The 14,119-nt window shown below is 39.8% G+C and overlaps 1 protein-coding gene across 1 annotated transcript in view; it reads right to left on the minus strand.

Moving 5' to 3' along the window:
- Window positions 1-3,244: 3,244 nt before the first annotated feature.
- LOC117455787 (matrix metalloproteinase-17-like) overlaps window positions 3,245-14,119 on the minus strand; it is an 81,616-nt gene continuing 70,741 nt past the window's right edge. Inside the window, exons 7-10 of the mRNA XM_034095358.1 lie at window positions 13,031-13,113; window positions 11,269-11,421; window positions 10,867-11,124; window positions 3,245-5,216 (exon numbers count right to left, since the gene is read on the minus strand). Of these exons, the coding sequence (XP_033951249.1) occupies window positions 4,906-5,216; window positions 10,867-11,124; window positions 11,269-11,421; window positions 13,031-13,113 (805 nt within the window). The 3' untranslated portion in view covers window positions 3,245-4,905. The remainder of the gene's footprint in view (window positions 5,217-10,866; window positions 11,125-11,268; window positions 11,422-13,030; window positions 13,114-14,119) is intronic.

The following is a 14,119-nucleotide window of genomic DNA, read 5'->3' on the forward strand; positions in this document are numbered from 1 at the left end:
CGGTTAAATAAAGAGCTGCCAAGTAAAGGAACACCCTGATAAACGTTTTTAAACTACTTATCATTCATATTCACCATACACCTAGATTATAATTAAAGATTGTATGTCTGGACTGAGTAACATTTTCCTAATCCCAGCAACTTCATGATCCACCAACTGCAGAATGTGTAGTGCTAGTAGCAGCTAACTACACAAGAAGAGGGGCGAAGTGTGACTTGTGGTAGAATGCCAATGTCCAAGGAAATAGGTGATGGTCGCCTCAAGATCAATTCACTTTGGGGGTTTAATTCTGCACTGTTGGGTCAGACTTAAAGTTATGGATAGCCTACTAGTAGAATGAATCAGCAACCAATCAGAAACAGATCGCTTTGACTTCTGTGACCTTGACCCATGTTGAAAATATGCATCATCGCTGCAGAAAAGTGTACATTTGGTAACTTCAGCAATGCTTGGTGTGATTTTCCCTCAAGCCTCATGCATAGAGAAACTTTAGTAACCTCCTTCGTTTTGCACGGCTGATGAGGCACGTTCTACTTGTGACTAGTTGGGAAATAAATGAGAACGGAAGGCTTTAGAAAGTTGGGAGTTGGTGTTTTATTTCAAACGGATTGAAGGCCTCTGGGGCATTTCACAGTCATCACCTTATAAAAAGTGTCAGTTTTCCTCACCAGAGAACGGCCAGACTGACAGCGCAGGAGATCAGGAGTCTCTGCTCTCATCATCTGACCTGTGCTTTGCCATAATAAGATCAAGAGTGTCCGCTCTACTTCAGCAGAACATTGATGAACACACTGACATTAGGTGTAGGGTATCAAAACTAAAACGGAGGATAAATCAATATTCTTTATATATTGACAGCTCTATAGCTAATACACACATACTTGAATACCCCCATGTCATTATAGCTTTATACATTATACTTATACTCTGTGTCTTTCAGTTTTGCAGGTCCACATGTCTTCCATCAAGATGAACCTTCCATGTCTCCCTGTCCCATCAGATTAAAAAATGACGAGATTATGCTTTTGCTCAAACTTTGGTCTAAGTAGACGTGATCGGTTACACCCTTCCTTCCTTCCTGTCAATTTCCTTAAACTTATTTGGCCAAGAGTTGAATTCAATATGACCTTTTCAGGCATGTGACGGAAGAGGGCTGCCAGAGCCTTGTCTCACAAATCTGACGGACGATTCTTTCTCCATGCAAGCTAGAACCCACTCCTTCTGCCGACCCTCTGCATCAACTCAGAGCTGAGAACAGAACGACTGAATAGTTGTACTTTGATGCGTGGACACACACAGGGACATATTAGCACAGTTATATATTATTGGTTTTGTTTGTCTTCAGTTAGGATTTAGCTGTAAGCCCTAAAACACACAAAAGGAGACAGAGAGTTCTTCATTTTAATGATGCAGACCTCCCGGCATGGAAGTTTTTCTCAGTTTAAGACAGCATTGACAATTAAGACCTAGTTAGGTTGTGATGGTTCGATTAAACTCAGTACCTGTGCAGCTGCTGATTAAAAATAAGGATATTAAAAACATGTTAATGTTCAATTAAAAAGTACAATTTGATTAAATGCACATTACAGTTTCAGGAGCAAATAACGCTTAACAAATACCTTCGATTGTTAATTGGAACAATTCGATTTGGTTTAGGCGGTAGCATAGACAAACTGCTGATTTGTGACCCGCCGCTCTGCATCAGCCCCCGGGGAGCAGGATGTCTCCCGTTGGCCCCCGAGTCACACCAGTTAATTAACACTACTCGAGTGTGTCAAGAGGAGGGAAAGAAAAATGTACGCTCTCAGTGGGGTCCCCCGGTATGCAAGGCGGGACAAAGGGGGAGCCACCGCGGAATAACAACGGATTCATTGTAAACAGGATGATAAATTACAAAGTCTTGAAAATGCAATGAAGAGCACAAAGTAGTTAAACACATTCAAATGAAAGAGATACTATGTTTGTGCTTGTGATGCAGAATAGAAAACAGAAGAATAAACAATCAAGCCGGAGGGTAATAACAGGTTTGTTCTTTTAAACCTTATTTGACCATCTTCAAACTGATTAATTATACATCCATCTGTGCCCGTCATTGTTTGCTACAGTTTAAAGTGGTTCACATAGCTCAAATGTCTAAAGCCAATTGTCCCGGATCTACCCAGATGTAAGCCCTTACTGTGAGAGATGTAAAATAAACGAGGCCTCCCTCCTAGCCTAGATAAATATTGCAAGGACATTTTCCATTCCAAAACCTGCATCCTAACGCTCTAGTTGCACTCTTTGGCACCACTGGAGAGGATGATACATGCCTGACTCCACTACTCAGTCTGTGGCTCAAGTAGTAGGTTCGTTAAGGTATGGCAGGGGGGGCAAACTCAATTTCATATCAGCATTATGGTTGCCCTCAAAGGGGCAACTTTAAGACTATTTAAATATACATATATAAATATATAAATGTTTTATATTACAATATTGCCTCTGCATTGGAGTATCATTGGTTTTGGTAATAGCTTCATACTGTAAATAATTATTTACAGTATGAAGCTACGTCTGAAAGCAGAAGTCTAGGGCAAATATTTCCAAGCAAATATTCAACAATTATTATTCTTATCACTATTATTCATATATTAACACCACCACTATTTGTATTTATTTTTAGTTTCCTTTTCCATGAATCAGTATATTGTCATAGACTACCAGCTACTCTCTTTTTTGTTTTACTCCAGAAAACGTAATTTGCCCCGCATGTACATGTTTTTCAGGTCTGTTCTTGGGGCTGGGGAAGGGATATATGTGTAGATGCGTGATGTTTAATGGTTGTCTTAAAAACTAATATTTTGGAGGAAACCTTATTTTGCAGTAAAACGTGAATATTCATCAGTAGCCTCTTGCTTAAATAACATCCCTGACAAGAGGAGTGTATACAACTCTGCCAGCCAATCTGTCCATATAGCCGCTCAGTGTGGTGTGGTTGACGTGAGGTGATTTGCATTCCAGATGAACAGCAGTGGCCGTTACAAGAGCAAGAACATCAGAGAGATGGAGAGCGGCTCCCAGTTGTCAGCAAGCTGTCATGTTGCCTTCATCTGTCAGCAAGGCTGGGCTCCTTTTCAATAACACTAAATAATTACACTCACACCCGCACAGCAGCAACGCACAGTACTCAAAAACAGTCGGTATGCGTACAAAGTCATTCATATTCTTTTATTTTCCTACAAAAATATTTTACATTAGAAAACACACCTTGAAATATACACAGTCCCCAGCGGCTTTGAAGTAACCACGGGGACGTCTCAACTCAAATATATTTGTGTCTATATTTAAATTGTAGGTAAATATATCAGCAAGAATAAATCCAGTTGCTATCCGGTGAGGTTTGCTAATGACATTTCTGAGATGGAGCTTTGATTGATGAGAAACTAAATCTGATTGAAGAAAGATGGAATTACAATCCGTCTATATTTATAAAAAAAAATACAACAAAACTAATGTTGCCTCTGTGGTGGCAGGGAATGCTTCTGATGGATGAGCAGTGGTTCATCAAAGAGCGTGGTAGAACAGATAAGGGAGTTAAAGCTAGGATAATGGCGTGAAGCGACACTAAGAAACTCCATTTTAACATTCTGTCTTATCCAGAGTCTACATTTTTCCTACGCTGCCCTTTTTGTCTTCGTGTTGCTGTACTCGATGGTATTCCCCCATCTACCTGTGTACAGTATGCTATCCATCTACCTGTCGACATCCCAGCATGCCATTTATTTTCTCTTCCTGACAAACCCCCGTGGGATCATTAACTTGTAAACTATCTCCACTGCATTTCTGGGTACTTTTCACCTGTCAGTCACCCATCCAAATATATTATCATTATCCCCGATGTCATTTTTTTACCCTGGTTTGAGTTTTGCATGCAGTTTTGTCCTGTCAAGCTGAGTTAAAGTACTGTGTATTTCTCCCTATAGGGGTTGGGCGTGGTGAGAACTGTAACATTACCTGTAACCGACCTAAACTTAAACATGATTATTTGATTGGTAAAAAAATGTTAAAAGGCCATAAACAGCCTGGCAGAAAGTTCTACTGGCCAGTGAGTATTTAAAGAAATGGTTTGAAATTTCTTTTTTGGAGTTACATGAGAAAATAAGTGAAATTCTCACATATGTAAGGTGGCTACAGCGAGGACCTGGTTAGCTTAGCTTAACATAGAGAGTGATAGCAGGAAACAAACACACTAGCATGGCTTAGCCTTTAGCTTATTTGTTTCTTCACTGATTTAAGCATTATTGCTAAGCTAAGCTAACTGTCTACGAGATAAGCTAAATATGAACCAGACAGACGTGAGACTAGAATGGATATTTTCATCTAACTAAATAATAAGAATAATACATTTCCCCAAATTGTCCAACTATTCCTGAAAGGTACATTTTTAAATCTCTCCACTGTCCACCTTTTACCATCTCAGGATACTCTTCAACTGTTTGAAATCCACATCCCAGGTAGCCATTCAATAGTGCTGTAAACTTGCTTTACATGAAAACAGTCATTCTGAACGATCCTATTGGATTAGCTTCCTTGCGATCATGCAACAGCAATTTAAGAATAAAATAAGAGTGGTTCTGTGTAACTAAAGTTGTTTAGCACGGTATAAGCATGGTCACTTTCAGTGGATTGATGTCTACAAGATAGGCTATAGTATGATTATATGATAACTGTATGTACTACCCATACCGAAAGGCGCTTTAAATGACCATCAAATAGCATGTGAAATAAATAACAGCGAAAATAATACCAAAACGTACCAATTGATATTTATAAATTCCAGTTTGTATTCAGAATGAGTCCCGACTGGCCCTCCACCAAACCGACTGTTTTTTTGCACCCAGCTCAGGAACCTCGTCCCATGTTTTGGCATCATAGCAGTTCAGAGCGGAGGGCCAGAGAGAGCGTCCAGAGAGGGGGCACCAGCCACAGGGGGTAGGGGGAGGGGTGGGCGCCTAAAGGGGAGGCGGAGTCCGAGGTGCAGGAACACACCTCAAACCCGTTCTCTGCGTGGTCCGGCTGATGCTGCACGTTGAGTCTCGTCTCCGTGTCCGGAGAGTCTGCCTGCATCTCGGTGCACAGCAGCCAGTCTTTGGCGATGGAGCGGGGGTATCCTGCCTCCGCCTCCATGTCGCTGCTCGGCACTCGCCAGTACTCCTTCCCCTTGAAGAAATAGGACGAGCCTTCGGAGAGAAAGGCACAGTGTTGGAATTAGTGTGTGTTTTGGTGTTATCTTGGTTGGTGATTGGCTAATGGTTACACAAGCCCAAAAAACGTTATGACATCATAAAGTGGCCAAAATCTGATCAGCTCATTTTCAGACAGGTTTTTATATAAATGGATCAGGACAAAAAGAGAGAATATTTTTTCCTGAAACTTTCAGGATCTCTTAACACAGAGGGGACACATGTTTATGTATATTAAAGACATGAAAAAGTGGAATTTGCATAATAGGGGACCTTTAAAATGCAGAAAACAAATATATTAGCAAGATAATTGAGAAAAACAAATGTATAACAAATACAATGGATGTTCTCTAGCTGCTTCCTATATCCTATTATTGCAACAGAGTAACAGTTCTCTCCTGCTTGCAGCATATTTCCTATTCATCTCTTCAACCTGTGCTTTCTCAAAGACCTCTTTCGGTACATAACACTGTTCTCACTCACTGTTCACGACGAGTTGTCTCCACCACGTCTCTCCTCTTCCCTGTATCTCATTGTTCCCTTTATCCTAGGCGTATAGAAGCAGCTTAACAGCAGGTAAAGGCTTTGATATTCGTCCAGCTCCCTCACAAAGGTGTGTTTATATGTGAAATTGCTTGTTTATACATGCGTGTGTCTTTTCATATAAATGGGTATTTTATTGGGACTGTCCTCTCTTTCTATTTTGGCCTGTTCTCACACACACACATCAAAGAGCCTAGCAGGACCTCTGTGGCTGGCAAAAGCTCACACAGACACAACACAGACCTCTAAACACCTGACCGGGAAAAAAAGAGCCTCCACACGTTGAGCTGGGAGTCGCTACAGGGGAAAGGCGGTGTGGCCTGTCTGAGTAGTCTGAAATAAGGCCCGAGTACCTCCTGCTAATTAGATGTTTTTGTGCCAATTCTAAAGACCTACAAGTGTTTTATCTAAGCCTACTCTGTACAGCCAACTGGTGGAAACACTTCTTGGAGGGGATTTGCTTTCCAAAACTCTGTTGAAAGTAAACACTATTATCTCCCAGGGGAAAACAATATGTCCTCAGCATCTGACCTATTGTAATTGCTTTGGAACAGCAGGTAACCTTTCTCCATGCAGCAGTAGGGGACGGACTCCAGATCTAACATCTTTGTCTAGTCAAAGGAAATGCCACGGACGAGTCAATATGTTCACTTTACTGTCAAGTCATAAAATTGAATTAATACCCGCTAATTATAGAGTTATATCACAACATGTTTTTTTACCATTTTCGGTCTCAGGTCAAGTCATTTTGCCCATAACAAGCCCAATAACCTCTGTAACTTTAATCCATTATAGAAGGGGAAACAAATGAAGTTGCATGTGTTGCATTTAGATGCCAAGGACCTCAGTTATAATATGTGGATTGACAGCTAGTTCATGTAAAAGTCTTAATGTAGAGTATGTCTTTTCTGTTGCTCTTAATAAAAACAACAACAAAAGACAGACTTTAATCACTTAATAACGTCACTTGTGATAATGGGAGATGTTGTCTGTACTGTTAAAGTGTGGTATATTTGTTTCTTTCCTAACAAATTATCCTCCCACTGTTTATGTATGCCCCACATACACCGAACCAAATTCCTTGTGTGAACCTACTGGGTGATAAAGCTGACTCTGGTTTACAGAACATGTGTAATTTATCCACACATGATGAAGCTAAATTGATTTTCTTTTTATTATCAAAGCAATTACAAATTGGTGTGAAAATAGCCTTGGTGTGCATTACACATTTAATTCATTGACAGTATAAAAGCTGCCTTTTCATATTTCGTGACTCATTAAGTCTAATATTATTACCCTCCACAGGCTATACCGTGATTAAATCAGGCTTTCTCCCAGTGAGTCTACATATCAGAGAGTTTTATTGATTTGATTGTTGTTAAAGTTTAAATGAGAGAGAAACCCTCAAATAAAACTTGTTTTAAAAAAAAAAGTGAAAGAGAAATGGTACAGTTTAGTTTATTTTCTATGTATTTATTGCGATTCATGTTTCAGCACTTAATAATCACTCCCCATAATGGGTAATGTCATGCTAATGCCACACAGAATTACACAGGGCCATCTGTTAGCTCCGCACATTTTCACTCGCACGTTTACGCTTAGGCTTTATAGAAACCGTTATAGGCATTGTATAAGAGGTAAAGGACAGGCATGCTTCACAGGCACAGATGCACATAGTGCGTAAAGATTACTGACATGGCAGATTAAGGCGTGACATGCTCCAATAATGATCACATTACCCCACCTCTTCCTATAAAGCTAGCCAGAGAACGAAGGAGTTAAAAGAGAAAGGGGGGAACACATGGATCAACACACACACTAATTGAATGATATAAACTAAATATGCGTCTGAGCTAATGCATTTAATTGGTGTTTCAGTTATTAAATGGTTGAGTGTGAATATCACCTTGAGCTTTCTGTTAGGTTGTGAATACCTTTTATATTGACCTTATAACAATATATCTGTATGGAGGTAATTACAAACGACATAACTTCAATGTACAAACTGACCTTTAAGAAAATGCTATGCGTGTTTCTGGTACTCGATTGATCTCCTTCCTCCTAACCACTTCAGCTTGTTACTTAGAAACATTGAACAAAGGCAGGTGCGTCACAGCTGAGATCTGATATGTATATCCTGCTGATTTACTTACGTCAGTAACTAGGCTGCAAATGTAGTGCTTTCAGTAGGTCATATAGTGGCTTGACCCAAATAACATTCATATTCTTCACGCTTTGTTAATAAGTATTGATAAGTGTTGATAATTAATATTGGGATAGAGGAAAGTCTACACATTATTTCCGCACACTTAAAACCCACTTGTTTCGACTACACCTTGAACAATAAATACATAATAAATTCAATGAGATAAAAGACTCTCACTTCTTAGGTATTATTTAAAATGCTTTGGCTAATCAAATCTAATATATCTGCAGGATTCTTGCTTTTTTTAGTTTCTATGTGCATGGTTGATTGCACTTATTGTAGGTCGCTTAGCTAAATGAAAGGTAATGTAATGTAATAATTGCCCGATTAATATTTAAAAGGTCATCAGTTTTTACTTTTTCAAGGTACATTTACTCGCCGTATCAGTAATAGACCATATGTGATAAAGGACATGAGCCAATTTGCAACACTCATGTCTCCCGTATGTTACGGTCAGAATTTAACAATCATGTGCGATCTGCTTTATAATATATGAACAGAACGCAGTGCCTGTGCTGCCAGAGTGAGACATTTCTCATGCGAGAGCAGCACTCAGCGACAACAGATTAGCAGGGCACTCTCAGAAAGATAGTAGTGTTGGTTGTAGTCAGTGAGAGCCACAATCGGCCGCAAAACAGCATGCGTGTGAGGAGGACGGTACTCACATTTTTAAGTTTAATAAACAGTTCAGGCTTTAAGTGGAGATAAGCACAGACCACGTGTGAGCCTGATAACACACCTGTTATTCCCAGCTACGCTAGGAAGGAGTAAATACCAACGCTGATCGCAGCACAGAGAGGATGAGAAAAGTTTGCAACTGAACTACTAAAAGAGGGATTTAAAGTACTGCCATATGGTTGCACTATAATAGTTCCTGCATCATTTTTATTTATCATTTTTCCCCCCACTTAAAACAAAATGATCATTTCAATTGAAGGATTATGTTTGGCTCTGGGAAATGCTTCTTTCTATTTGTTATGTAGGCCAACCAAACACAGACACTAACACACACCCATACACAACACAAATCTACTAAATACAGCTTGTTTGCAAAGTCATGTACTGAGTCTAGTATTTTCAGCATAATTAGGTTTTTCTCAACATTTTTTTTTTTGGAGGTTAAAAGCAGAACTGGAAGCTTCACTAATATATAATACATATATACAGTATTTTGTTAGGGTTAGCAAAGTTATATATTTCCATAAAACAGGGGAACTACCAGAGAGTGGTGATACTGTGGGTTTTGTGACACCTTTCGCATTACAAATAATAATTTGTAAAATGTACAAGACAGTGTACAAACCAAAATGCTTTTTATGAATAATTTCCCATTTAGTGTTACAACAGCATAATGGTAAAACAGATGCATTCTAACAATTTAAATGATGTACATACTAATAGTGTCTGTGTCCTCACACATTGAGGCCACCCTAGTTCCTGTAAACCTTCCTTCACTTGAACCCGAACCTCACTTTCCAGCTCAGCACCGCCCTCTTGTGCGACATTCTCTTAATTACAGCAACTCTGCAATGGACATTGTTAAAACTTCTATGAAAATACATGAACATTAATGTATTTTAAATAGTGAACTTTTTCTTAACAGATTATTTTGTTTACGCACTTACATTTGAAATAGTCGGATGTGTAAATACATATACATGTACATATAAATACATTTCTGCATGAATAAATGATAGATTGCGCTAAATTCAGTGAACAAGTAAAAATGATACTAGTTTGAATAGTTGAAATTAGGGATTGCATACTGTATGTGCATGGTTGATAGGAGGGCTGATAGGGATTGGTGCAGGGAAATAGTGTATGTAAACTGAGGCAGATAATGTGAGGACGGATGCACTGAAAATGTACACAATCTGTGAAATGCAAGGCTGCTCAATATGGGCGTTATCTTTCATTGGCTTCATTCTTACTGTGATTCCATGCTGGTATTTTAGATAAGACTACTGCAAGCTGACTGCTCTATTGACAAACTTTGGTTATAGACGATGATTGCCTTTAGGTTCATTCAGGTGAAACCTTCTCTGTTAGACCTCTGCTAGGATTAGACCAGAATTTTGTAATCCATGTTTAATGCTTTTGACAGACTCCACTGACCTTATTGTTGCAGCATGGTCTAATAAGGAGAGACTGGCTTGTGGATTCATAACAGCCATCGTGTTTGGGGTGTAAAGGGCAAGGCTGTTGTTGGCAAACCGAAATGCCCGTTCTACACCCTCCTTCTGGTAGACTCAGGGTTTGTAATCTAAAAAGTTTGTTGTCTGGAAACTTGTTCGCTAAAGGCCAAAGTAGAGCCTTACATTTTCCATAACCACAGCTCAATTGTTATGGGTCATCGGTTATTAGTTATTGTGTACACATCATATTTGCCTAGAGCCTTAGAGAGTTTTAGTTTGGACGTGTATTTATTTGCATGTCAAAATACTTCCCTAATGAGTTTCTTTCTTAAATGATCATAACACGTTAGCTGTGGGTTTAATAAGGTCATGAATATAAATATTTAAGCTCAGAAAATGTAAGAATTATTTCTTTGTAGCCATTAAAAGTGGAGGTGCTAGCTATGGCAGAGGGCCCTAATGATGTCCATGATGTACACCAACAGTTTTAATAAGCACATTTAAAAAAAATTGCAATATAAAGTTAAAATTGAGAGAGGGACGGTACCGTTCCATACCTTTTCAAAGTTCCCTTTAGAGCTATATAAGACTTTATAGACCTGTGTTCCCATTTAGAGTCATTTTCCACTGACGAGGAAAATGCCTGTTTGTGGTTGTGTTTAAAACTAATAAAACAATTTAGGTAGAGAGCATGAACATCTGAACTGTGTGGCATTCAATGCCATTTTTACTCTTTTTACTAAAGATTATTTTGGCTACTCACCATCAGACCACCTTATGGCGTCGTCCAGTTGTGGCGGCAGCCCCTTCCAGACCGAGCTGTCTTTAGGGTATCCCAGGTCCATTCGTCTCAGGTGGTCATCGTAGCGCCAGTATAGGTTGTCCTTGAAGAAGTAGGTTTTCTCGTTGTGTAGCCAAACAAAGGCTGCATCTATTACTTCCAAGGGTAGGCCAAAGTCACTGATTGAACGAGGGTAGCCCTCCTCTACGTTATTATCCTTAAATACCCAGTACTTTAGACCTGAAGAGGGTGGACACAGGTCAACATGTAAAGGAGAAATACTATCTTTATAATTTGGAATGTATTTACAAAGTTGTATAGCCTAGTCAGTCAACTAAAACCACGGACAAATAGAAGAAGTTGATACCAGATAGAGCTATTTACCTTTGAAAAAAACTATTTTATGGTCCCCAGGCCTCTCATACACAGCATCCACACTGTCCAAATTTTGGGGGAGGCCCTTCCAGAAGCGATGGATCTGAGCGGGGCGCAGGGACACCAGGTGCTTCTCTCTTGTTAGTCGCCAGAAGTACTTTCCTATAACAGATGGGAACAGGTTAGAGCTTGGTTCTTCTTCACAATATCCAGTGGGAGTCTATTACCAGAAAAGCTGTGTTAAGTTAGGACACAGTGTGCTGTCTCTGCAGTATCTTACACCTTCCTTTACCTCCTTCACATCCAAAGGGCAAAAGAAGAACTGAATCTTCAATAATTACTCTTACATTCTCTTTAGAGTTGTATCTCTGTTTATTGAGCATCTTTGATTTAACTTTGAAAATAGTATTGGTAAAGAATGCATTTGGTTTAATTAATTAAAGGAACAGGAACCTTAGCCAAAATATATTCTGAAGCGTTACGTTTTAGGAGATCATTTACAATATAATAATGTGTTCTGTCTAATAAAAGCTCTCTTACCACTCCTGCCAATCAGCTAAATGGATCAATATTCAGCTCTGCAGATAACAAGTATGCACCAAACAAAAGCTTGAGCCCTTAAGGGCCTGCAGAATATACGACAGTACAGCTTTTTTCCCTTTAGACCCTTGCGGTTTATTCTTAAAAACCCTTACCCACCCCCCATTTTCCCTCTGCTGGTCTATGGCCTAGTAGAGGGTAACGGGGTACAGAGTCGCTTAGATAAGCGGGGGAGTGCATCTGACGAAGAGATAGGTTGTTGTGCTCCCTATCTCTGTTTCTTATCCTATATCTAATAGAACTGCTCGGGTCTTGATAGATTGAGTGGGGAAGTTCATGAGATCTTTCTAGAGGGTTATCAAGAATAACTTTTATCCAATGACCTTTTCCCCCTCTGTCTGTCTGTGTATTCTCTTGTTCCGATTAACCCAGCCAAATCTTTTTTCTTGTTTTGTATCTATATCTACGCCGGGATCCGGAGTCGAGGCTGATCCTCTTGCTGTAGTCCTGTGTCTTGGATCCTCTATCCTGAGTTCTGGATTAAGTCGTGGACTTCGGGTCGTGGCTGAACCTGTCTCTGCGGTCCTGCCTTGGGTCTCGTCATGCTGCTTCCCTGATGGCTTCCACAGGATTGTAGCTGACATCCTCGTGGATTCATCTTCTTATTACAGACACATGCATTTCCTAACATTCGGTCTATGCTGTAAAATGTATTATCTCTTCGATTTACACACGGCATCTATTGCACGTCTGTCCGTCCTGGGAGAGGGATCCCTCCTCTGTTGCTCTCCCATTTTTTCCCCTTAAACTGTGGGTTTTCTCTGGAAGTTTTTCCTTGTACGATGTGAGGGTCTAAGGATAGAGGGTGTCGTTTTTTCTCATATTGATATTCTGAACAATCTGTGCTATTGTATTAGCTGTAAAGTGTCTCTACTGTAGGCTATTTTTATTATATGTACAGCACTTTGGCTCGACCAAAAATCGTTTATAAATGTGCTATATAAATAAAACTTGATTTGATTTGATTTGATTGGGGCCCTGGGAGCCACACATGACTGTGCTCTCTATCGTTGGCTGGAGCCGCTACTCTGTCCAGCCCCCGTTCCTTACTCTACCACTTTATCTCCTCCACATTCACCTCTTTTTCTCTCTTCCCTCTCTATGTCACTTTCTATTCATCTGTCTGTCCATCAGTGTCCCTTGTCTGCTCTTTCCTTTTCAGCCTGAATACCTTTAAAAAAGAAGGCCTCCCCTCGAATTTGGGCCACTGCCTCGAAGTGGCTGGTACATCTGTCTGGGGCATCTTGTGTCAGCCTGGGAGAGGAAAGTAATACAACAAAAACAAGGACATTACATTAAATATCATCAATCTAAACTTTGAGTGTTTGAGGCTATATATACACACCTACCTGTTTTAACCGTTAAATGGGCAATCACAAGTAAATCTTTTGGAAAATTAATTGATTGCTATTGTCAATATTACACCCATATCACAGATTATTACAACCCTATATTCCCATATTACACATTATCTTATCTCACCCTTATTAAACCCTTACTATACCCATGTTACGCTATTATTACACCCACAATTACACTGTTACTACACCAATTGTACACGTTATCACACCCACATTTCACATCAACAAAGCCCATTACACCCATGTTACAACCATATTACACATGGACATAGCCTGTCAAATGACTATCGCCCAGGCCAAGAAACCTTTTAAGGGTTAAATGTTCACTTATTTTAAGGTATGCAGTTTGTTTGCATACATAAAAAAATATGGTAATTGCAAAGCCGAGAGAGTTTGAATGTATGCATGCATGTCCATGTGTTGAATGATTAGGGTGAAATGCCATCGCGCTGACATGCTGAGGTCCCCCAGTGCATTTATCCTCTGGGCTAATAAGTGATTTAAAGCACCGACGTGGTTGGCCTCCCAATGATGAAGCCATTAGCACCACAGGGCTGCCACTGTGAGTGGGAGTCAGCTAGACTCTGCATTATTAACAAAGATCTCCATTCAGAGCTCTATTAACACCACATCGCTGCCTAGTGGTCAACATTTGTGACCCATGTCAAGGATAATCCAGCTATAATGCACATTATGACCATATGGAGGAGGTAAAACATTAGTATTGAGGGCAGTGGAAGGCTGGTCCCATTAAAGGAAAAGAGGGTTTTATATTTGTATTTTTAGAACTGCTGTCTTTAAATGAGTGTTTATGGAGGATAGCAAACGTTTGTTGTTGTTGTTGTTGGTGTAGTTTGATTGCTCCCTAAGCAAGCTGCTCTCTTGATCCACTCTTTAAA

The sequence above is a fragment of the Pseudochaenichthys georgianus genome, chromosome 12 (genome assembly GCF_902827115.2).
Source record: "Pseudochaenichthys georgianus chromosome 12, fPseGeo1.2, whole genome shotgun sequence".
Lineage (NCBI taxonomy): Eukaryota > Metazoa > Chordata > Actinopteri > Perciformes > Channichthyidae > Pseudochaenichthys > Pseudochaenichthys georgianus.